The sequence below is a fragment of the Euprymna scolopes genome, chromosome 6, assembly GCF_053919585.1.
Source record: "Euprymna scolopes isolate OS-2025 chromosome 6, ASM5391958v1, whole genome shotgun sequence".
In the NCBI taxonomy this organism is placed as follows: Eukaryota; Metazoa; Mollusca; class Cephalopoda; order Sepiida; family Sepiolidae; genus Euprymna; species Euprymna scolopes.
Window position 1 is genome coordinate 74622449 of NC_136487.1, and position 27564 is coordinate 74650012.

General features: G+C 34.1%; 1 protein-coding gene across 1 annotated transcript in view; it reads left to right on the plus strand.

Annotated features, from left to right (window-relative positions):
• The window catches only part of LOC145277705 (dynein regulatory complex protein 12-like), a 47087-nt gene extending 26677 nt beyond the window's left edge, over positions 1–20410 (plus strand). The window contains exons 4-6 of the mRNA XM_080129403.1: positions 1420–1512; positions 5412–5542; positions 19994–20410. Coding sequence (XP_079985529.1) covers positions 1420–1512; positions 5412–5542; positions 19994–20122 — 353 coding nt within the window. The 3' untranslated portion in view covers positions 20123–20410. The remainder of the gene's footprint in view (positions 1–1419; positions 1513–5411; positions 5543–19993) is intronic.
• Positions 20411–27564: the final 7154 nt, after the last annotated feature.

Genomic DNA, 27564 nt, shown 5'->3' on the forward strand with positions numbered 1-27564 from the left:
GCAACAGTAATAGAGATATGTTAGCAAGTTGAAATGAATATGTTGCATTTCAAGTTGCTGACATATTTTTGTATATGTTATTCATCCATCTAAACAAAGGTGTTACTCATTATAAACCATCCTTAGTGTAGGCTTACTAATTCCTGTTAATTTCAGTATCATGTGGCTAGTAGTTTAAGAGTTTATTGTTTAAATATTTTAACACAGACACACACATGTACATACATCTACTGTTTTGTTTATGTAGATAAATCATTAAATTAATCTACTTTCCCAGGCAATCCTGGGACACAAGTCAGCTAGTATTTTAAATCCACCATTATTAAGTTGATTTACTTTCCTGGGCAATGCTGGGACACATATTTTAACACCGACGCACATACGTGCATACATCTACTGTTTTAAATATATAGATAAATTAGTAAATTAATCTACTTTCCCGAGCAATGCTGGCAATTAAGTCAACTAGCATTTTAAATATATCATTGATCTATTTTCCTGGACAATGTTGGGACACGGGTCAGCTAGTATTTTGAATAAATCATTGCAAATCTTTTTTATTTACATGTTAACAAAGATAACTCAATAAAGTTGTTTTTAAATGATAGAATGAGACTTTGTCCACTTATTCTACAATAACAAATGGTTCTCTGAACTTAAAAAATGTTTTAACTAACCCAATAGAAACTATTGGGTTAGTTAAAACATTTTTTTTTTAAAGTTCAGAGAAACTGTTCCCCCAGTGAGTGCAACCTTGGCGTGGTTAGGGACTTATGTGTCTCTAGGACCCAGATAGCTTTGGTGGCAGGAGATTCGTCTCCTGATAGGGTCACCCAAGTCCTCCAGGTTGGAGGGTAGAGATCGGACTAAGAGCACTCACTGGTCCTCCAGATTGTGGGTTAGAATAGGGCCAACAACCCAATTCTGTAAAAGAAAGAAAGTTACAGAAACTGCAACGACATCATCTGTGGACTTCTTGGTCCAGAAAGTGTCCTCTCTAGTAGAGTTCATGACACAAACGGGTGAAAGCCTCCGGGAAGCCTGTGCACCAACAACTTTTCTGACGACCAAGGCCAAGACCAGGATAAATGGAACTGGATTGGCCACACCTTGTGGTAACCTGCATCCAACATCACCAGGCAGGCCCTTGAATGGAACCTGCAAGGCAAGCGTTAAATTGGTCGCCCAAGGAAGATATGGAAAAGAAGCATGGAGACTGAGACCAGGGCTGCCGGAATGACATGGGCCGAACTGAAGAAGACCAGCCAGAACCAGATCTGTTGGAGAAGCATCGTTGCAGCCCTATATTCCTCAAGGAATCAAGAGGCCTAATCGATAGAAACTTGTTATTTGGTTCTACAGGTTTGATTGACTGAAATACAAATTTTCTTTTCTTTTTTTTCATTTCTATTTTAACAGCCATGACTTGCCAATACAAAACGATGGAAGCAAAAAAGGATGCTCGTATCCACATGCTCGAAAAAGAACTTGCCGACTTTAAATTCAATTTGGGTAAGTATTTTCAAACTATCTACACCAGTGTTTCTCAGCTGAGGTTATGTGGAACTCTAAGGCTCTGCAAAAGGTCCCCATGAGATCTAATGATGTTAAGAACAGATATAACTGTAAAAATGTAGTTAATAGAAGGCAATACAATGCAGAAGTGTAATGGACGGGCATAAACTGGATAAAATTAAGACATATAACGGTGCAAATTTCATCTTTTATTAGTACAATATATGTGTTTTTTTTTAATACTTTTATACCATTGTATTATTATTTGTGTCAGTATGGTCTGATGAAATTCTGTATGATATTTCGGGTACTTTTTCCTTCCTCAGACATGTGTTCAACTTTAGGTGAAAATATATATCAAAATGGTCCAATGGTTAAAGTAAAACTGATTTCATTAACAAATACATTTTGAAAACAAACAAAAAAAAGCAAACAAAACAATTAAAACCCATCAATACGCTAACTTCAATTTTTATTCACTACAGAATTAATACCACTTTTTGTATGTTTAAAAAAAACACACACACACAAGAGATGAATCTTGCAAGTGAAGAAAAATTCTTGACAAAATATTATACAGATCGTACATTGAGTGATATTGAGAGTCAGTAAAATGCGTATTAATTAGTGTTGGGATGATTAATTGGAATCGGAATCAGGAATCGGAGCTTTTTGGGGTATTGGAATTGGAAATATTTGAGTCTATTTTCCTATGCCAAAATCGATTCCTTTAATTATCTTTTATTTTTGATTTTGCTTTAAAAAACATCTTCCACTGCTTCTAGTAATAATAAAATGACACATATTTACAGATTTAAACTTCCAGTAAGACTAAAATCTCTAGATCACCCCATCACAAGTGTGTTTTTATGTTTGAGAAAATATAAGCACATTTAAGATGTATTTTTACAGGAATCGGGACAAAATAACACTTTTATAGTTAAATATTTAGAGATTTATAAAGAATAGAAATTGGAATCAGTAATTGTATCAAAACTCGGAAAAATATTGGAATCGTCCCATCACTAGTAATAATAATAATAACTAGCAAGGGGGTCCAACGTTGGCCAGGAGTGAATGAAGATCAACGAATGTTCCACCCTCCCATACTTTTACTGTCATCGAAATCAGTGAAATCGACCATGTTTTAATCAAATCGATTGATTGCCTGTTCTAATTGGGGAACCTACTGTAGTGCACCAGGATCAAACTTCACATGCCTCCCTGCAGTAACTTAGTCCACAGTACATTATAGCTTACATTGCACTGTAGAGAACCTATTATCAATTTTATTGTTATAGTGTTAGCATTTTGATAATTGACGTGAAGAAAAAAGTAACAGTTAAATAAATATGTATTAACGAAAATACATGAAACATGTAAATTGAGCAATACCTTTGCTCAACTGTTGGACGAGTTGGTGACGACCATACTCTCTGCGTGTCTGTCTCTGATGGACTTGGTAAACCGGTCCTTGTTAGCCAGAAGTGATGTCATGGATAGAAGTAACGTCATGGAATAGTTCATCATTCCAGGCAGTAGGGGTGCATCCTCAACATTTATAAAATCATTTTTATATAATGGCTTGAATTAAAGTTTAAAATGCAAAAGTCTACTATCATGATTAAATTGTGCTTTAAACAGAAACCTTCATTTCAAAGTCAAACTTGGACTGTTACTTCTTTAATTGGATTTTTTCAATTATCAATTTTCAATACGAAACTTATCTAAGAACACTCCCAGATACATCAAGTACATTTGTGTAAAATTAAAAGAAAATCGGCTCAGCTCTTTTGAAGTTCATAGGGAACTCTCTCTCTCTCTCACACACACACACACACACACACACACACACACACACACACACAGTGCCTTATATATATATTAGTAGAGATAGCGATAGCAGTAGTAGTGGTAATAATAATAATAAGAAGAAGAAGAAGAAGAAAAATTGTAATCTTCTATAATATAAATCTCACCTGTCTGTTTAAAAGTATGTATGTATGTATGTATGTATGTATGTATGTCTGCCTAAAACTTTCGATACACACGATGGATTTTCATGAGATTGGTATTGTTTTGAAGCCCGGCCCTTCGGACGACAAATATCGAAAAATTAGCCAAAAACATTAATTCCTTCACCCTCAACTGGGCACTTTTCTACAGGGAGGAGGTCGCTTTTTTTGCCAATATTTTCGAAAGTCATCCCCTCTTTTCGATTGTCTAGCCTTAATTTCAACCTACATCACTTCCGGTTTGGCGATGGATGCAACAGCAAACACATCACTTTTTTTTTCCATGTTTTTTTCCTCCTTCGCGGTATGGTGCCTGCCCCCTACCAATTGTTTTTTGTTTTTTTTACTCAACACATGCCTCCAAACACCCGGGCAACGCCGGGCACCCAGTCTAATAATAATAATAATAATAATACAAGGGAAGAAAAATCTAATTTCCTTTATATGTCATATTTTGCTTTCAATTTGATTACCAACTTTATAAACTCTGTCTGTATATGACTTCATTACTATGCAATTTTATTGCCTTCTTTTAAAAAAAAGATCAACTGAGTTCTATGTCTGTTTCTAAGTGCACGGATCATTCTAAAAGTAAATCCTCCTATTTTTTTAACTGAAAAAGTTGAAGAGCTGTGAACTAAGAGAACGGGAATGGTACCATTAAAACGAACAACCTTTTGTGCTTCAGAATTTATTTTTCTACATAGTCACCATCGTTTGCAATGCACCTTTGCCGGGAATTTAATGATGCATCCCTGCTTCTGAGGCACATCCATGACATGGGTTACTTTCTTAGAGTCTCACACTGTTAATATTTGCAACAGAGAGATGAAACTTTCAAATCAAGAATGCATAAGTTTAGTCATCACAACAATTTGCAAAATCCTCTCATCCACTCGGGCAGAATAAAAAAAATAGGAGGAATTATATTTTGAATGCCCATTGTAAAATTAAGATATAATGATATTAAATCTCATGTGTAGAATCCTTATTCCACTTTTGATCAAACTCTATTAGATGATTCTAATTCTGTATAATGTCTGAAATTTAAGGCTTAAGCTTAAGGGGGCTTAAGAAGAAATTGAAATTCAGGGAATCTTGCTTAATTGATGTTTAGTGACCATGGATCAAATTTAATGTAAATTTGTAAAATTTGAATTTTCAAATAAAATGTTGTGTCCATATTATGCTGCCTAAGATCATTTAAAATACCTCCCAAAAACTGAAATTTTGGGGATATTTATTAATTGATGTCTGATTCTTATTGTTTAAAAATTTTGAAAAACTCTTGAGGTATTTGCACTTTTTCTGCCTTCTTTTTACTCCTCTTACATTAAATCAAACTAAATATATTCCACATTACAAACTCTTATACCTAACAACTGTGTTCCAAAATTCGTTCTAATTTAAAAGTTGATCCTATATATACAAATATACAAACATATACACATATCGAACTTTACATAAATATTAAAAAAATAATAATCTGATGATGGTATATTACATCAAAATATTAACTCTAAACAAATAAATCTTTATTTATTTTACAAAATATTGCATTGTAATTTGAATTATATCATATATATTTCATTTTAAAATTTAAACAACGCTTATATCATGGAGAACACATACTATGCATTCCAAGCGTAATCTTCCGGACATTAGAAAATATCACCATTGAAAAAACAACACACAGATTTTTTACAACTGAATTTTTACATTTACCACTACGGCAAATATTCTGATGATGGTGGCTATCACCGAAATATTAATTTTGAACAAATAAATGTTTGTTTAATTTTCAAAATATTGCATTGTAATTTGGCTTAACAACATATTTCATTTTATAAAAATATAAATATATGTTTTTATCTTTTGTAGAGAAAACGGAAAAGCTGTTGACAAAACAAAGAGAAGAAAAAAAATCTATGCTCCGAGATAAAAATAATGAGATTGAAACTCTCAAACAGAAAATAAACAGCCTCGAAAGTTCTTATGAAGCCATTTTACATGTGAGTGTGACAACATGGTTCTTGGGAGAATTATCGATGTACTTTTTTCGATTAACCCAGTTTTGTTTTGGGGAATTTACATGATTTTCATGTTCCATGCTTTTTTAAACCTTGGTATTTAGCATACCTATTTTCTAACACTCATGTCAAATGCAGGTATCTCAAGGAAGATGCTCGTATTTCCAATATGACAGACATTTCTGCATAATATACCCCCACATTACACTCAGCTTACACCACACAATATTTCAAGCATACATTTTGCAGATACTCCCAGCATACACACCAGTGTCTGCACCCCCTCTGTAGAAACGCACAGACCTGCTCATAAAACACACTCTAGCAACAGCAAACCATCTCAAACAATCACGAGATCGAGTCATGTCATACCCTCCCCCCTCAAAAGGTATGGCCTATAGGAAAGGTTAATACCTAAAACCCCTTCCAGCAAACTCTGCTTGCATATTCATTTCTGTAATTAAAGAGTGATGTCATGATGTGAATTATCTTAATCTGTTTTGTTGTTTAGCTGCATGAGTTACGTTCCCTTGGGGAATAATAAAAATGTCTCCTGTAGCTCAATCACATCTTGTTATTTCTTCTCCTTATTATTACTTATTCATACTAACAAATATTTCAAAAAGGTACAAAACTCCGTAAGTAATCTTTCCATGACCAGGATATACACATGCGCCTGGAGACTGTTTATGAATTTGATATTTCCTGTAAATTTTCTTCTTTTTGAGGAAGCCCGCATAGCTTACTTAGAACTAATACCACAACAAGTATTACTGGTTCAATTTTAGTTTAGTTTTAGTAGAATTTTAGTAGAATTTCATTAAAAAAAAAAACCCAGTACATTATAATGTATTCATTTTTTTGTTTAATCAAAATAGCATCTATAAGAAAATGCATCTGACCCCCAGCCATACAAAGAATGTCTCCTATTAAATAAAATCTTAGTTCTAATGAGTGTGAGAAATAACAGTTCCCAGTGTGAGGGTTAGGCTTCTTCCCCATTTTTTATATACTGATCTATATAAATAAAACGGTAGATATATGTGTGTGTGTGTGTGTGTGTGTGTGTGTGTGCGTGTGCGTGCATGCATGTGTGTGAAAATATTAAACCAATAAACTCTTAAACTACTGGTCACATAACACTGAAATTAACAGGAAATAGTAATCATACACCAAGGATGGTTTATAATGAATAAAATCTTTGTTTGGATGGATGAATAATGCATACAGAAATATGAAATGCAAGATGTTCATTTCAACTTGTTGATATATTTCTACTATTCATATTATTTGTATTTGTCGGACTACTGTTCTCATCTTGAGTGTGATTTTCACAACGTGTTGGTCAGTGTAAGTTCCAAACTTTCTTTAGGTGTATCTTGCCGAACTTGGGAATGTTTCTGCCAAACTTGGGAATCCAAATAATCAATCCTCATCTCCAAAATTCAGAAACGTATTTCTATTACTTTTGCACATGTGCAAATTCATTCATAGCTTGTAATGGTTTAATTTTAAATCTTTATTATCTATCTTATTATAGCTCAAGAGGTAGGAAATGATGCTGGAGTGTTAAATGTTTTGGTTTCGATTCTAGCTGATGGCAACCAAGTATTTTGAAATCAGTATTATATATGTACCTATACAATATAATATTTGATAGAATATTGACTCTGTAATAATATTTACGAAATCTGCATGAATTAAAATATATTTAAGCGTATTTTATTACTGGGCAAGGCTGGGTGCTCACCACTAGTCCAAAATAAAATAGTGGCCAGATAAAATATTAAAATCAATAAAGAATATTCATGCACTTCAGACTGGTAAAATTAATACCCTGAACAATTTTGCATGACTTTTATGTCCTTTTAACAAGATTAAAGTAAAAAAATATAATGATAGTAAACCTTATCTCTAGAATCCTTATTCCAATTTTGATTAAAAGCCATTACATGATTTTGTTTGCAGAAAATATCTAAAATATAAGCATTAAACTTAAAAGATTTTAAGAAGAAATTGAAATTAAGAGAATCTCTTTTAATCTGAGTCTTGTGACCATCGATCAAATTTAATGCAAATTTGGAATATTTGAATATTCAATGAATATTTGAATATTCAATGAATATTTGAATATTCAATGAATATTTGAATATTCAATGAATATGTGAACATTCAATGAATATCTGAATATTCAATGAATATTTGAATATTCAATAAATATTTGAATATTCAATAGATATTTGAATATTTAATGAATATGTGAACATTCAATGAATATGTGAACATTCAATAAATATTTGAATATTCAATGAATATTTGAATATTCAATAAATATTTGAATATTTAATAAATATTTGAATATTCAATAGATATTTGAATATTCAATAGATATTTGAACATTCAATAAATATTTGAATATTCAATAAATATTTGAATATTCAATGAATATTTGAATATTCAATAGATATTTGAATATTCAATAAATATTTCAATATTCAATGAATATTTGAATATTCAATGAATATTTGAATATTCAATAAATAGTTCAATATTCAATGAATATTTGAATATTCAATGAATATTTGAATATTCAATAAGAAGTTGTGTCCTTTTGAAATACTCTAAAGAAACTGAGATAAGATAAATATTTATTAATTGATAAGATTTAACCCTTATCCTCGTGGCCTTTGGGCCTTGATAAGTGGTGACTCCTATGTAAAAAATTTAAATAATAAATTTTTTTTAAATATCTGCAGAATCTCCTGAACGTATAAACCACCATGATTTTATAAATCTTTTGTTAAACCTTATATTCTTTGAATGGTCAGACATCTAATGTGTTCATTTTTAGTTTTTTTTTTTTTAACATTTAAATAGGATACAAATAACATTAAAATAAAAAAAACTCGAAATGTTGTGTTTGTTTGTAATATTTTTATATGGTGCATAACAAGCCAAAATCTAGCGGTTTTCTGGAGATTTTTTATTTCTATCTGGTGGGTATTGAAATTCTCAGTTGGTGACATTGGTTATCCATAGATAAGGATGGGGAAATGGTAGGTTCACATTTTTCTTAATGGTATCAGAGAGTAACTGAACACAAGAACCATTTAATATTTATTAAGGTCTCTGTGAGAATTTAGAGAAAAAAATGACTCTCTTTTTTTCAGCATTGTCATCTAATTTACATACATGTGTCTGTGCACATCACAAGCACATATACAAATTAGATATCAAAATAACAAGTCTCTTCTATCTAAGAATAATTTAAGTATAATACTCCTCCTCCGCCTCCTCCTCTTCTTCTTCAACAACAACAACAACACCAATAATAACAATAACAATAATGATAATAATAATAATAATAGACTACTAGAAATCATATGGCAGGATCCCATAAGCATGAATAATAGAATTCCCGAGAATGTACAAAATACCAGGTAAGATTATCAATTTGATAGAAAATGCAAATAACTACAAAAATAGATTTGTGAACGCCTTTCAGACAACATAGACAAAGATAAAATAAAATGTTAACTCTAAAAAAAATCAACAAAAATTACTAATATATGGTTCAGGAATGGGAGGAAAAGTTTCTTGGGTCATTTAAATTTCCTGGGCAATACCAACGCACAGGTTATGCTAGTAAGAAAAAAAATAAAAGAACAAAAGAAAGGAATATGGAATAAAATAGCTTTGATCGAGTATTGATCTTGTCTTTAGCTCTATTAATACATGTAAAAGCATTTGTGGTACATTTTATTCACCAGAGCATTGATCAATAAAGGATAAAGATATTATTCACATTGTTTTTTCTTTGAGATTTTCCCATGGTTTTAATATCCTTATAAAAATCCAATAATAAACAATTTTATTATCTCATACACAGAGAAAAATCATATACAAACAAGATATTTTAGCCATTAAAAACGAGCAAAAGTTATAGCTTCTTGACTAAGAACACTCCTACCTGTCATGAGAAATTATGGTCATGATCTTTGCGCATCATCCTCAAATGACAGACAGGAGACAAAACAGGACAACAGCAATTAGCGTGAACTCACTCCACTAAAGATAGAAGGTCATGTGTTAAGGTTATGTCGATGATCTGGCCACCTTTCTATGATTTGCTGTTGCAATTGTTGCAATATTTCATTATTGGTTGTCTCAGTTGTCAGCTGTTGTCGACGTTTGTCAGTGATGGGTATTGAGGATATTATGGAGTGGATAAAAAGGTTCATTTCTTTGTCCAGGTTTTCTGGAGTATTGCATTTTTGTGCCGCACAACTGAGTGTGGCAACAACGGGCATTAGTTTTCCCCATAGTATATTCGATTTCAAAGTCATACTTTTGCAAGCATAATAGAAAGCGTTGTACTCTGGGTAGAGTTTTGGCAATTTGTTTTGTGACAATAGTTTGGAGAGGCTTATGATCGTTGTTAATTTTTTTTTTGTTTTTTAAATGGAAGTCATCACTTATCAAGGCCCGGAAGCCACTCGGGGATAAGGGTTATTGCATGTACAGTAATCAATGGGATAGTATCATAGTAATCATTAGTATTGGAGATTTGATAAAGTGTCTTACTTGAGGGGGCGGTTCATCAGAAATTTGTTTATGTTGGACTTGAAGACATCCAAGTTGTAGTCAGGTGGGAAACAGGCAGATGGAAGAGAGTTCCATTGGTGTTCACTTCTAAGAAAGAAGCTTTGTTCATGGAATCTACGTTTTGGTTTTGGCACAGTTAAAGAGTGGAGAAAATTTTTGACAGTGGTTTCAGCTAGACAGGTGTTTATCGTGAAAGATTGGCGTTGTGTGGTGTCAATTATTATTACGCCACAAGGAAGATAACTGTTTAACATCTTTTTGGTTCTTTTTTTTGTGTTCTTAGCTTTATGTCAAACTGATGGTTGAATATGGTTAAATTTGTGCTCATTTTTGTATTGAACAGATATACCATAATACTTAGTTTGCTGCACCTTATCATAACAAAGGTCTATACAAATTTTCAGCCTGATGTGCCCAGTAGTTTCCAAGAAAAAGTGGAATGGGCAGGCAGACAAATAGACAGACAGACTAAAAGAAATATAATATAGATAAATGAGAACTCTGGATTTACAGCAGAAATTAAATCTGCAAGGGAAGTCATGCAACAGGTTAATCGTAGTTGAAAACAAAAAAACAATGTAAATTGCTTAATGTGTATTATTACGCCACAAGGGAGATAACTGTCTAACATATTTTTGGTTTTTCTTCGTTAAGTGCGGACCTGCACAACTCCAACATTCAAAACTTTTCCCTTTGTCTTTTGGAAATGTCTTCTGTTTTACTACCTGGACTTGGGATGTGACTTTTCCCTCTATCCTTGTAATGTCCCTTTTTACATTTATCAATTTCTGACATTCTTCTGTCACTTTTTGCAAGTTCATTTCCGGGTCTTGCTCCATGATTGATAATATCCTTGACCTTAAATCCTTGTCCTTCGGTGCTGTCAGTCCCTGGACAAATATGTAGCACTTAAACATGTCCACTGATAAATCCTTTTATTTAAACAGTTCACACTGGACGTTGACTTTGCCCGCATATGTGACAATGTCATCAGTTTCGTCTTTTGACATATTTAAACACCTATACCGTGTATGAAAAAGACTATCTCTTTCACTGAATATAGCACACAAAATTTTCACCGTTTCAGAAAAAGAGATCTCTTCCGGTTTTTTAGGTAATATCAAATTCGTGAATTTAGTATTTTCTTCTGTGCCCATTTTTTGTAGTAATAGTGTTATTTTTTCCTCATCCGACCACTTCTCGCATCGTTTTGTAAATATCGTTTTAAACCTACGATAATAGGCTGGAAAAGTGTCACCTTTTTCTGGGTCATATTTAAACTCTGAAAGCGAGTTCGCTATACCCTCAGCCGAAAAAAATCTGGATGCACCCTCCTTAGATTTTTCTGACAAAATCGTTTCACAAAATAAACGATTATCCGTCGTTTGTTGTATTATAAGAGTTTCAAAATGTTCTTGCTGAATTAGCATTTGTTTTTGAAAATCCATTTGGGCTTTTTGTTGAGCGATTAAACTCTCAGTTAATGTTTTCGTCAACGTTGCTATTTGTTCCGAAGTCATTTTCTTTTTAAATGTATCAATAGCAAGTTAACGTATACCACAGAGAAGAAAAAAAAAAAATATTGTTCAAAAACAAGATGCTTATTTTCACAGAAAATTGTCAACACATAGGAAAGTTCCGAAAAAAAAAATCACCGTTAAAATAACACTTGACAAAATTTCAAGAGACTCTTTTTTCGTCTACTTCAGCAGACACACGTAAACTTCTTTTAAAAAATTTTCTTTATTAAATAAACACAGATTCCTCAGTATTGTTCATTTGTTGATTTTTTATCGTATTAACCAAATACAAAAAAACATGTCCGTTAATCATGAAGAAAGTCACAATTTACACACACACACACACACACACACACACACACACGTTATATAACATCAACTCTTTGGGAGTTTAAAAAGAGAAAAACGGAGTTTAACTCGTCAATAATATAAAAATTATTTTTTACTTGCGTAAATTTGTGGCAGACACCAGTCTTTCGCTTTCTAAGAAGCTTTTTCTTCAATTAAAAGTGAACTTTGTGAACAACAATTTTCAGAATGTTCTCGGTTACCACGTGTTTTTTTTTTTTTTTTTTAGATGAATTTACAGTTTGTATCTCATCTTCGTCACCAGTTGATATATCCTGCAGTGGGTGGCCGTAATAAAAGGATATTCAAGAAAAGTATTCCACCAGGGAAATAAATGGATAAAGAGGTTCTGAAGTAATAAAGAAATAGAGAAGTTTATTGAGAATATTTACAGAGACAGCATGTTCGTTTTTTAAGTGTTCCCGCCCAGGGAAAGCTCTCACAACTGGCTACCAGTGATAACGTTCTTTCGATAAAAAGTTCCGGCGGTGAATTGCTCATCTCGCCATAACACTATACTCCTAAAATTTTTTTTTGTATATTGATATTCATATTAAAACCCCTTTTTTTCTATTTATTTAAAAAGAAAAAGCAAATACAACTTTCTTATATATGGGTCGTGGAATTGCATTCACTAGGAAAAGATCTAGCTAATTTGCATATTCTTTTAAACATTCATTTTAATTAATACCCTATTAGTTTTTCGGTTGTCTTATGGGATAATCATCTTCAGTTAACTATTATGTGTAATTATATTAATGCAGATATTCTACATGATTTATACTTGTGTAATATTTGCATAAAAAGTTTATAGTAAACACAAAACTCTTTCCATATATATTTATGTATACGTATATATTTTTGTTTAAAATTTTTGCATACCAAACTCCTCCTAGAGTTTTTGATCTACAGACATAAAACTTCATATATAAGGTATCTAAATCCATGCAAAATTTAATATTTGGGTTTTAGTCTGGGAACAATCGGTACAAAAGTGTGAAAATTAAAGAAAAAATGAAATCTGGCAAGTGAAGGTCAAACACCGGTATTACAAATATGCATGCATAACATAGTAGTTGTTGGTTCATGTTTTAATTTTTAGCCTTGCAAGAAACATGTCTTCATAGCTCAGTCATAAACGGCAGAGGAAAATATAAATTGTAAGCTAAACGTTTTGGTTTCGATTTTTGGTGGTGACGCATGAGTCATTTTTTAAAACTTTTTAAATCATTACTATATATTCAGTCCAATATAATATAATAAAAAATACAAAATCTGCATTAATCAAAATATCATGTTTAAGCGTATTTTATGACCGGGCAATGCTGGGCACCCTGCTAGTAGTAGTGAGATTTGAAAAATTAAATATTGAATTTCAGGTGAAAATAATGGTATCTACTGAATTGTCATGTCGCGGTAATGAAAATATCGCAAAATTATGAAAAATGATAAGGTACAAAATTAATTATTAATGAAAATAGTTTTTGAAGGCAATTAGCGAAAATTAAGTTTTGCTAAATTGGCTAAAGATTTTAGTTTTCAGAAAATATTTACCTCACTTCTGTTACAATTAGAACTCTCCAGTTTTTTTTGTTTTTTTGTAAAACTCAATTTTTGCTAATTTTCTTCCAAAATTATTTTAATTAATATTTAATTTTCTACCTTATCGGTTTTCGTAATTTTTGGATATGTTCATTACTGCGACATGACAATTCAGTAGATACCATTGGTTTCACTTTAAATTCAATACTTCAATTTTCGAATTTTGCTACAATAACGAAGAAGAACCATTTCTTTTTTTTACATAATGAAAAAATAAAAATTTCTCTGAATTTTTGAAATGATGATTAATAATATGTAATATTTTTATTATTTGTATTATTGTTCTTATCTTGGTTGATATTTTCACAACGTTTTGGTTTTGCATATTTTCAAACTTGAGAATCTTTATATTGAATTTGGGAACCTATACAGAATTTCAAACAGCACCTTTTATTTATGAAGTTAAATTGTTCCTTCAGGCATTAGCATTTTCATCCGGTCATGGCTGACAGAAAAAGAACAATGAATTAAATAAAGGATTCAATTCAAAATTTCAGTTTGACATAAAGGTTCCCAAGTTTGAAAATATGTCCATGAAGAAGTTTGAAGGTTGCATTAGCTAAAACATTGTAAGAATATCAACCAAGATGAAAGCAGTAGTCCAAATAATCTATATCATCCATGTTTTCATTTGCATTTTTATTAACTACTTTGTGACATAATACAACAGAGCATTGAAAAATTAAATTTTTAAGATGTTTTTTCAGTATTTATGATTTGATTTGTGATAACTTACTGCTTTTTTTCTTTCTAGAAACCATTAAATCTAATCGTTTTTGTGCAATAATAAGTTGTTTTGAAATAGTGTCGAACCTTATTTTTTAGGATTCCCCTAAAGTTAATTATCAAAAATAAAGACAAAGAGTCAAAAGATAAATTCATCCAAATTTTATTCAGCAAAATACGAGTAGAACTAGAATCTAACTTGTGATAGGTATCTCTGAACATGGTTGACTTTCATAATCTGGAGAAGGGGCTGTAGATATTTATTTGCTTCCCCACGTAAGCAAAATGTGACACAAGGTCGGCTTTATGTGAGGTGAAGGGGGAGAGAGGGGAAGGGGATGGTACCTATAGGGTTACCCCTACATGTACCAACAACCAATTGCCACAAGGGCAACGGTCACAAAGTGCAACATCTGCCGGAACAGATGGTATTTATTTGCTCCCCCACCGAGCAAATTAGGCACAAGGCCAATTTTTAATGTGAGGAGTGAAGGGAGGGGGAAGGGAAAAAGGTGACCAGCTCCCGAGAGGTGGGAAATGGGAGCTGGTTAAAGGTCAGACATGTGGGGTTGCCCCCACATCTGGTCTTTGCTTGCAGTATCTGCCGGAGCAGATGGTATTTATTTGCTCCCCCACCGAGCAAATTAGGCACAAGGCCGATTTTTAATGTGAGGAGTGAAGGGAAGGGGAAGGGGAAAAGGGGACCAGCTCCCGAGAGGTGGGAAATGGGAGCTGGTTAAAGGTCAGGCATGTGGGGTTGCCCCCACATCTGGTCTTTGCTAGTCATAGCTAGTCCTAGCTAGTCATAGCTTGCAGCATCTGCCAGAACAGATGGTATTTATTTGCTCCCCCACCGAGCAAATTAGGCACAAGGCCAATTTTTAATGTGAGGAGTGAAGGGAGAGGGAAGGGAAAAAGGGGACCAGCTCCCGAGAGGTGGGAAATGGGAGCTGGTTAAAGGTCAGGCATGTGGGGTTGCCCCCACATCTGGTCTTTGCTAGTCATAGCTAGTCATAGCTTGCAGTATCTGCCAGAACAGATGGTATTTATTTGCTCCCCCACCGAGCAAATTAGGCACAAGGCCAATTTTTAATGTGAGGAGTGAAGGGAGGGGGAAGGGAAAAAGGGGACCAGCTCCCGAGAGGTGGGAAATGGGAGCTGGTTAAAGGTCAGACATGTGGGGTTGCCCCCACATCTGGTCTTTGCTTGCAGTATCTGCCGGAACAGATGGTATTTATTTGCTCCCCCACCGAGCAAATTAGGCACAAGGCCGATTTTTAATGTGACGAGTGAAGGGAAGGGGAAGGGGAAAAGGGGACCAGCTCCCGAGAGGTGGGAAATGGGAGCTGGTTAAAGGTCAGACATGTGGGGTCGCCCCCACATCTGATCTTTGCTAGTCATAGCTAGTCCTAGTTTGCAGCATCTGCCGGAACAGATACTACACTTTGATCTTGTCACGAAGGCTGTAAACCAATATGGATGTCTTCAAGGAGTGCTATAGTATAGTAGTAACAAACTATTTTCTGTGTATGAAGAGTTGTTATTGTTCAAGTGTGTGACAGTCACGTGGCTTTATAAACTGATTCACTGGCGAACTGCTTACAGCATTTTGTATAGAGAAAAAACAAACTCCTACCAACTTGATATGAACGTGATAACCTCCTTCTCTCACTTCATGCTTTGAGGCTACACTTGACTCTCAGCATGGCTAAAATCATAGTGTTACCTACCTGACACACAGATAAACTGCTAGCATACCCTCTCATGCATGCAGTTTTTCACAGATAAAATAACCTTCTTCCTTTTCAACAAACGACAATTTATGCTCAGGACATTTGCATATGACAAGGCTAACTTTCAAATATTTATTAATATACATGTATCTTATATATTTATACAAACTAGTGGGGCCAGTGGAAATTCCACAGTTGTATCCTTGTATATTGCTACTGTGCTTGAAAAAGGTTTCGACTTATTTCCATTCTATGAACATCCAACTCCAATACAGAACACACAATATTATTGAACCACCATTGCTCAAACTAAAACATACTTACCTAAATATTAGTGTTGGGATAATTAATCAGAATCAGGAATCAGAAAAATCAGAACATTTTGGAGCATCGGAATCGATATCGGAATCAGAAAAATGTGTGCTCATTTTCCAATGCCAAACCGATTATTTTAAATTTTTTTTTTTTTTCTTCGATTTTGTTTAAAACAAAGTCTCCCACTGCTGGTACTAATAATAAAATGATTTATAAAATATTTATTGATTTTAAATTATTAGTAAAAACTGAAATCTATACATCATCCCCCACAAATGTATTTGTACAATTAGGAAAATATCTGCACATTCAATATGTGTTTTTACGGAAAAAATAACTTTTTAATTAAACAAGCACCCATGTTTGCCCAGCTGGGCAAACTCGAGTCCTTGTACCGAAAAAATATCCAGTAAATAAAACGCTGTTTAGTAAATTGTTATTTTTTTGCATTTTTCTTTTTTTGCATTTCCATACACCAAACATGGATATAAATATTACTAAAACATCCGCTGGGACCCAGCGGCGCTGGGTCATAAGCTTCATTTCGAAGCACCTTCCTGTCTCTCTCTTTCTCTCTCACTCACTCATTCATTCACACAGTAAATCGAACTTACTAAAGGAGATAATAACTACCGGTGAATACCGGAAAAGTATCCAGTAAATAAAACGTTGTTTAGTAAATCGTTATTTTTTTGCATTTTTTTTTTTTTTTTTTTGCATTTCCATACGCCAAACCTGGATATAAATATCACTAAAACATCCGCTGGGTCATAAGCTTCATTTTGGTACCTAACTTGCCCGGGTGGGATGCCTATAGGCTGAAGCAAACCGTGTCACACTCTCTCTCTCTCTCTCTCTCTCTCTCTCTCTCTCTCTCTCTCTCACACACACACACACACACAACGAAAATTTATAATAGGATATTTAGAAATTAATAAAAAATTGGAATTGGTAATTGTATGAGAATCAGGAATTTAGTATGGAATCAAGAATTGTATTGGCATTGGGAAAAATATTGGAACCGTCCTATCACTACTAAATATTTTTGTTAATGTAGTTGCAGAATATACCCAGTTATGGGATCTATGTCCCAAACGCTTGTAGGAGTTTGTGATATATTTCTATTCTTTGGACAGATAGCACAAACAAAAACCCCGCAATATTATTATTCTACCATCTGTGGTCAAAACATATGTTACATTTTGATTGTATACTGAAGTCTAAGACATAGTGTTCAACACAACAATGAAATCAGAGAAGATGACGCTAGCAAAGTGGTTAACAACACGGACTGACAACCTGGATATGCCATGTTTGAATACAGTTTGTTACACAGAAACACTTTCAGTTAGAGATGTTGGCAACCGTCACATGGTCCTACTCAATGTCTTTCTAGAAAGAATTCTAACTAGAAAGATATCGAGGAAATGAATACCAACAAAAATCATTTGATTCATACGAAATGAATGAATAATACTCAACAACCACAGCAACATTAGATGAGATTTAAAAAGGACTTTTTTTTTTGCATTTTATCTTCAGCGATTGGGCAATCTTATCTTTAAAAAAAAGTGGTAAACAGTGATAACTTAGATACGAATATGAAATTGCTTTAACGTAATATTATATTATTATATGTACATGTTTTTCTTTTTTCTTGTTTATCCATATATCATAATTATCAAACTAGTTATGTGAATATCCAGATTCATTGCTACAGTTATCCATCTTTTATTTATGACATTAATGTTATCCATGTTGTTGCTGGGAATGTTATTAGAGCATAAATAAATTATTGCGAATGAAATCTTATCTATAATATAAATCACACCTATTTAAATGTATGTATGTATGCATGTTTGTATGTCTCACAAAAACTTTTGATAGAGGCGACGGATCCTAACAAGATCAGTATCATTTTGAAGCTCGATGTCTCGGACGATAAATATCGAAAAATTGGGCAAAATCATTAATTTCTTCACCCTAAACTCGGCTGTTTTGTACAGGGAGGGGTAGATTTTTTTGCCAATATTTTAGCAAGTCATCGTCACTGTTGGATTGACTTTGGTTAATTTCAACACTTTTGACTTCTGGTCGCATCATGGAGACATCGTCTGACATCAGATTTTCTTTCACTTTCTTTTCCGCCGTCGCAGCATGGGTTTGAGCCTACCTGCCTACTAACACTTTTTTTTTTTGCTCAACACACACTTCCAAACACTCGGGCACCCAGGCTAGTCCAATATGAAGGAATGACAACATCTATCCATACAAAATTAATTTATTTTTATGAATAACTTAAGACAATGCAAAATAAATGTTTGTAAAGAATGAGAGTTCAAAGAGTCAGAGAAATTATTTTTCTTTCTCCCAGGTGGGATGAGGTGATGCAAAAGTTGGAAAGTGGGATTTGGAAAGCTAGCACTCTAGAGTAAGAGCACTCTGGTCTGGACAGTCCCGTTGGTATTCCCCTGTAGACGTGCCTCTGGCAATTCGATATAAACTAGTATCTTCTTAAAGTGAGAAGGCAAGGCCTGGGAGGGTGAACCTTCTAGAACTGCACACGACATGAGACGTATCTCAGGCAATAGAGAACAAGACATCTCAACAATAGCCACGACTCTCTTGGATTTGCTGCTGAGGAAAAATTTTTTGTCTGATGAAAGTCAAAATGCCCGAGAACGTTCTGGAGAAAAAATAGGTGTTTGTTTGTAAGGAGAAATTCAGCACACATACTTGCATGAGTTTACATATGTGTAGATAAAGAGACATGAAGATATGTGTGTGTATATTAACGCAGCAGCTTTATTAGTGAAAGCATTTACATGTGTTCACTTCAGCTGGCAGCATGTACATTTATGTGCGTGTAAATAGCGTGCTTGTTTTGTTGAATAGTGGAGTGTATGGCGGGAACAAGACATATAACGGGGTACACAGGACGAGAACGGATAACGATGACGACTGTGATGACTATTATAATGATTACACGCAGTTCATATTTATGATACAAGCTTGATAGAAAGAGGAACGTAGACAGTTTTTTTAATTTAAAAAATTTTTTTGAAGACTGGGTTCGATTCTAGCCTTTTCCTTATAATAAATATTATTTTAAATCCTATTTACGTCTTTCTTTAATTACTGGGGTCTGCCCTCTTCCATTTATAACAGTTTTGTTAGTGAGAAAGTATGTGTGTCTCTGAAATTGTGTACATGTGCATTCATTTAGCAATGCATGTGTGTGAAAGTTTCTTGTCATATGTGCATTATTTATCAAGATAGTCCAAACGGCCTGGCTAGAGTGTATCATATGCATATGTATGCATGTATGCATTGCTGAAAGAAAAGGAAGAAAGATGGAGAAAGATACTGTGTTTGGGTTTTTATAGTATGTGCTGGAATTTGGAGTGCTATTTTGCAGTGTGATTGGTCGAAAGAAACTGCTGATTTGATCTTTTGTCCAATCGATACATAATAACGATATTCACTACCGCTGTCTCTTTGAACAAAACAAATCTTCAGACTTTGTCTTTAATAATGTCGTCAAATTCATCTGTTTTTCTTTCTTTTTTTTTTTTTTTTTGCAGAAAGCATTGGATGAATTGAAGAATTTAATCAATACCGGCACAGAAAAATGGAATGATCAGTCGAGGATGATTCAAGCCAAAAACATGCAGACATTATCACAGTTTGGTCTAAATCCTTTAGATTTGTAATATACAGCATTGACTGCAAAAACAGAAAGAAATCTTTTGAGTGTATGCATGACCTAATTCTGATCTCTTGTGCCAAACTGAACACTTTGTAATAAGAAAAAAAAAACTCTTTTAGACAATTTTATCACCTAATTGGCAGGCTTTATCTGCTCAATATTGTATCACAATTTAATTCCGATCTATTACTTGAAATCACTGAAACAAAACTAATCGATAAGAAAAAGAAAAAAAGAAACTCCTATTTTCTCTCTCTCTCTCTCTCTCTCTCTCTCTCTCTCTCTCTCTCTCTCTCTCTCTCTCTCTCTCTCAATAAGAAAAAGAGACAGAATTTTTGATAAGAAGATAAAACTAATCAAAAATAAACAAAACACTCTCTCTACCTTCCTTCTTCCTGTTAGCAATAATAATAATAATTATTATTACTATTATTATTATAATTATTATTATTATATTATTCTCTTCTTTGCTCATAAAATTTTAATTTGCATATGCGATTATTCTTTCCTTTCTTTTTTATTATCATCAGTTATTATTAAGATTAAGCCTCTCTTTCTTTGCTTGTAGAAATTAAATTTGCATGTATGATTTTTGAAGTGAGCCAGACATACGTACATTCACTTGCAACAGAGCACGGACGTACATATGGTGGCTGTATGCAAATGCCAAGCTGTGTGCGAAATGGCATCACAGTAAGGAAAAAGATTATAAAAAGAACGTGTACACAGACCAGTGATGACGTTCGAGAGGACAGAGGTCTGAGAGAAAGAGCATGTTCAGGTTTTATTTGCGAGAGTACCCGTAAATAAATGTCTGCTGTTATAACGGAAAAAAGTGAGTTGAGTTATTACTTGTTTTCTGTTCCTTGTGACGTATTCTGCTACAATGTGTTGGGTCCCGAGTGTCTAACATGAGTGTAACGTTACACTTTCATTATATAGAGAATCATTAGCAAGATTTCTTGATTTATGCTTCCCACCGTTAAATTCAACATGTCATAAAGTGTTTTCGTTTTATCATTTCACGCTGCAAGCTATAAATTAAAAGATCTTATATCTAAACATGTGCCGCAACTGCAAATACTAAGTTATTAGCAACATTTTTTTTTGTGAAAACTTTGCATTACTTGGTACCGACTAGTGGCGTGATTGAAGTTGGATAGGACAGTAATAGGTTTAGAAAAACAAAAGAAGGAATTTTAATCATAAAATTGAAAAAGATAAATAAAATAAATTTACTATAGTATTAGGCTGTTTTAATTAAATAATTTTTACAATACTCCTTTAATAAGGACAGTATTAGAACTGTTTCTAATTATCTCCCCTTTAATATCTATCTATCTATATATATATATATCTATCTATTATGTAAAGGAAACTTTGTGTGTGTGTGTGTGTGTGTGTGTGTGTGTGTGAGAGAGAGAGAGAGAGAGAGAGAGAGAGAGAGTTCCCTATGGATTCTTACACGGCTGGGACGATTTTTTGAAATTTCACAGAAATGTATTTAATGTGCCTGGCAGTGTTCTTATATAGGTTTTATATTAGATTGTCTTTGATACGTATAGATAGATAGATAGATAGATGTTTGTAAATCAGCAGTTACCTCCCGTTACATATATGTATGTATACACACAAGTATGAGACTATCTGTGAACTGTTGATTCACAGATAGTCTCATACTATCATTCCACTTTGATTTGATGATATTCAGTTTGTAGAAAGAGAGTTTGATTCAATTCAATTTTTGTGGCACCTGTAAGCATGGGTTACAGTGCAGAAGTGCAGTGGAATTGCTAGTAGGTTGTGTGAAAGAATTTGTGTGGAAGAAGTATAAGGTAATCAAGATCTTTTTTTACAATGGAGTCACCACATATCAAGGCCTGAAGGCCACTTGAGGATAAGGGTTAATAAGTGTACAGTAGTCACTGAGGCAACAGCATAGTGATCGTTGGTGGTGGAAATTGGGTAGAATTTGATTATTTAATGGGGACTGCTCAACAAGAATTTGTTAACATTGGACTTGAAGACGACCATGCTGCAGTTAGCTAGAAAGCAGGCTAGCAAGACAGAGTTCCACAAGTGGGTAGTTCTAGGAAAAAAGCTTTGTTGATGGAATCTGCATTTAGATTTAGGCACAAATAGAAAGTGAGGGAAATTTCTGATTGTGATTGCCTCTATCTATCTATTTATTATATAAAGGGAACTTTGTTTTTGTGTGTGTGTTTGTTTGTGTGTGTGGGTGCGTGTGTGAGTTCGTTCCCTATAGACTCCTAAACGGGTGGGACAAATTCTTTTGAAATTTCACAGAAATGTAATTAATGTGCCTGGCAGTGTTCTTAGATAGGTTTTGTATTAGATTGTCTTTGATATGTATTGATAATCAATAATTCAAAAGATCTGATGAAAGATGGAACAAGTGATTTTCACTAAAGTTAACACCTTATACAGCCTAACATCACAAGTGCATTTGAGAGATTTTATTACCGCACAAGCTAAAAGGCCCAGCATATAAAATCAACAGTAGGTTCTTTGATATGCCAGGGGCACGTTCGAAATAAATTTTTCTGTTTAGAGCACAACTGAACCATGATACTTGGCTTTTGCATTTTAAACTTTAATTCAAGCTATTATGTATAAAATAATGTTTTTATAAAATCAACAGTAGGTTCTTCACAGTGCAATATAAACTACAGTGTATTGTGAACTAAGTCATTGTGAAGAGGCATGTGAAGCTTTCTCCCAGTGTACTGCAGAAGGTCCTCAACTCGAGTAAGCAGTTAATCGATTTGATTGAAAAGTAGACGATTTCATTGATTTCAATGACAATAAAACATGAGAGTGTGAAACGTTTGTTTTTTTATACTTTAGCAAACAGGGTACGACCAATTTGCTTAGCGATATTCTCAAATATCATTGTGGGGATGATACAGGGCAAATATAAATGCTATGCTATGAGTATGTGCTACTCTAAAACACATGCAGGGTCTTCTTTGGAAATGTCCCTGCCACAGAGGAAGCTATCCTTAATGTAGGTACATATTTCATGTCCATGGTAATCTTGAGTGTAGAGTTTAGATGTGAAATTAGAATACTCTTTGATCGAGAAATCAGTTAAGGAAGCAGTTGAGTTAATGCCAGTTTCACACCTGAGCAACAGGTCAGGTTTTGTTTGCCAACATTTGGATTTCAACCTCTGGAAAGTTGGAACATAGATCCCTGATGTTAGAGAAGGAGATCTTGTAGTGAGGGTTTACATTGGAAGTTGTAGTTCTAGTTTTCTATTGTTTTGTTTGTTGGAATCATTCATTAGAGAGTTTGTGGAGGAAGTCAACAGAGTTGTTTAGAACAAGGCCAAGGCAAAGAGAGAGAGAATGAAAAGGAAAAACTGTAGCAGTTCCCACTAATATGACATTCAAGGGCCCCACCAGAGGCTACTGCATTCACCAAAATGGCAATGCAGCAGCCATGGTATTATGCAGCTGCTGATAGGACAATCTCCTTGGAAGTTAATCAAAGGTTTGGATCCCTGACTATCAGGTAGATAATATCAGCCCCAAATAACGCTTGGCTCCAGTCTGCTTATAAGTAACATGGCAACAAGAATATAATAGATTGGAAAGAGGATTTAGTCCTCTCTAGCTACTGCTTGCACAAAACTGCCCACCAAGTATACAGCGTTTTCTTCTCCCCTTTGTCAGAAACATCATGCATTCATTAAAGATGAGGATTGAAGGATAAAGCAGAAGAAGCAAGAATTTCTGGGCTGCCAAAAATGCATCCATAATACCTTTTCTACTCTCCTTAGAAAAGGAAAACAAAATAAGTATTTACTTAGTATAAGTTCATTGCTACTATTTTTAAAGGAAGGATTCTCACACAGTCTTGTGGTCTAGAGATTTACACTGACTAGATACGGACTCCTGCTACCCCAGCTGAGCAAGATTTAATCAGAGGATTTTTTTTTAGTCATGCATACAAAAAACAAATAAATTAATGAATAAATACATACAGCAATTAAATAATTCCAAATTTAACTCATTTTTGCCAAATGGACTCCTCTCCATTTTGAAAAAGATTCATTGTAACCTATCACTGTAATCCTGGTATTTATATCTTTTCAAAAATAAAGTTTTATAATACAAGTGTAATTCACAAGGAAACAAAAGAATATATATGGTAAGAAATAGATAAATTAAAAACTGAAATAAAATCGCTTAAGATAATTTTAATTCACACTCGAGTTTTTTCTTGCTATTTGTGTCTCTTAACTCATAATAAATGGTCAGTTAGCTGTGGGTCGGACATTGTAAGGAGTAAGAGATGGGGGATTTGCAGTGCTCTGTATTATTATATTATATATTATTATATTATATATTATTATATTTTATATTATATATTATATATTAGTGTTGAGAAGATTAATCAGAATCGAGAATTGGAAAAAATAAACAATTTTGGGGATATCAAAATCAGTATTGGAAAATTTGTGTCTATTTTCCGATGCCAAAAATATATATCAAATTTAACTTGTCTTTGCCAAATGAACTCCTCTTCATTTTGAAAGAGATTCACAGTAACCAACCACCCTAATTCTGGTGTTTAAATCTTTTCAATAATAAAGCATTGAACGGAATAAGAACTGAGATGCGGATGATGAAGCTATTAAGGTTGTTGAAAAGTTTTGTTAATTCGGTGATACCATTGGAACACAGAGTGGATCAGGTGCTAGTGTAATTGCAAGAATTAATAGTGGATGACAGAAGGTCAAAGAACTTCTGTAATTCCTAACAGTCCAGGGTGGAACAATAAAGTTGTTGCCCTAAAGCAAACAACATTACAGCTTTATTTTAAAACTTTTATTGAAAAAATCAATTCATGTAAACTGATTATGCAGTAGAGCTGGCATCTATTTTATGTAGCCACCTTCAGCTTCAATCACTGCCTCGATATAGGTCCGGAACTAGGAGCATGCTTTTTCCACAAGCGCCGGTGAGAGCTCAGCGAATACTCAGCAGATGGCGGCGATCAGGCTGGCTTTGGTGTTGTGGGAGGTAATGTTCTTGATGTTTTTGATGTATGACCAAACGAAGTAGTCCAGTGGGTTCAGGTTAGGGTAGAAGAGTACAAAGTCACAACACTCCTTCTGAAGCCAAATCTGGGTTTCTTTGAACTTGTAGGCTGGCTGCCACACCCAAAGTCTGCCAGCGGCCACCTGATTGCACCAAGGGATCACCATGCTCTTCAACACATCCAAGTACACTTTGGTGTTGACTTTCAAGCCAACTTCGAAGATATGAGGTGGCATGATGTGGCCCTTACTTGAAATCACCTCAAAGACTATAACAGTGGCCAGAAACTTTGTTTTCATCACCCTGGGCACATTTTTTTTTTTTTTTTTTTACACAGTGATCACCACTTATCAAGGCTCGGAAGCCACTCAGGGATAAGGGTTATTGCAAGTACATTACGTTAGTGAGGAGATTTTATGAAGTGTTTAATTAGGGGGGGCGGTTCATTAGGAATTTGTTAACATTAGACTTGAAGACATCCAAGTTGTAGTCCGGAGGGAAGCAAGCAGACGGAACAGAGTTCCACAGGCATGCAGTTCTAAGAAAGAAGCTTTGCTCATGAAATCCGCGTTTTGATTTAGGCACAGATGTAGAGTGGGGAAAATTTTTCACAGTGGATTCAGCTAGACGGGTGTTTTTCGTGAAAGATTGGCGAGGGGGGACCAGGGATTGGAGTTCAGACGAGCACCTGCCATGAAAATAACGATAAAACAAGGATAGGCTCGCAACGTCTCTTCTGTGGGAGAGGGGTTGCAGGGTAGAGAAAAGGGCATCCCCCACTAAACCACGAAGTCTATTTTGTACTCTGTCAAGGCATGATAGGCTGTTTTTGGCAGCTCCTGCCCAGATATGGCAACAGTATTCCATCCTTGGCCATACTTGTTATTCGTGGCAATCCATTTTGAGCGTGATGGCAATGCTTCTGTTGTTATACTTTGGATCAGTAGAGAGTAGTAGAGTTGTACAGCGGCACATCTCCAATCTCACTCGTTGAATATTGTGTCACTTTCAGACATGGTAGAAGGCTCCTATCGCTCTTAGGATTTGTACACAACTAGCCATCTAGTGGATAGTCTGCAACAAAAAAGAAAATCGGTTTTTATCAGATGGTAGAACGTTATCACTGTTGACCAAATCATGTGTATGCAGTGAAGTGAAACCTGACCGATGATAGTTTTGAAGGTATGCGTTGCATGGATAGAAATGATATGAGAATGATACAATGCATGTGCAATGTTAGAAACAGATGTAGTTTTGATGACCCAAGAGGAAAATTAAATCTGGAGAGTATAGTGTGCAGATGTTGATGTTAGGGCTACGTTGAAAGAATGTATGAGAGTTCCTGGGTTAGTAAATGTTGAACAGTTGAGGTAGCAGTTTCAGTTCACAAGGGAAGGCCAAGTGGAACACTGACAGAAGTGATAAAAATGAACTTGAGGGAAAGAGGGAGAAATAAAAACGTAGGTAATAGGTTGGTTTGCAAGTTAATTTTTTAAAGCCCTCCTACGCATGCCAGAATGTAAAAGGGTTGTTAAAACGATGATGATGATGATGATGATGATGATGATGATGATGATGATGATTTATTTGAAAATTCATAAATTGTGAGTATAAAGACATTCTTTTTGCATAACTAAAAATCACCTCTTATATTATCAACTCATTGACTTTTATTGACAAGGTTTCAGTCTATGCGACTGCTTTGGAGTCAGTACCTTATAGAGAAATAGGTGGATAGATGCATAGATAAATAAATAAATATAGAGATAGATATATAGATATATAGATAAATAAATAGATGGATAAATAGGTAGATAAAAATCAATATCATTTGTTTAATTTTTAATGATTCATCTTTCTCTCTTGTTCTGTTTTACTTCAATCAAAGTTCTCAGAAATCATGACTAACGTGTGTTATCTCTTTGAGATACATAGATATTTGCATGTTCCATTAAATCCTTGTATAGAAATAAAGAGATTTATTATTTTTAGTTATTTTTTTTTTTTTATTTAAAACATTTTTTTTTTACAACGGAATCACCACTTATCAAGGCCCAGAGGTCACTCGAGGATAAGGGTTAAAGAGTGTACAGTGGTCAAAAGGACAATATCATAGTAATCGTTAGAAGTGTAAATTTGGTAAATTGGATTACTAAAGGGGAACGGCTCATCAATAACTTGTTTACATTAGACTTGAAGATGGCCATATTGTAGTTAGCTGGAAAGCAGGTAAATGGAAGAGAGTTCCACAGGTGTGCAGTTCTAAGAATGAAGCTTTGTTCATGGAATCTACATTTAGGTTTGGGTACAGATAAAGAGTGGGGGAAATTATTGATAGTGTTTAAGTCATAAACTCTTCACAGATGAGTCCCACATG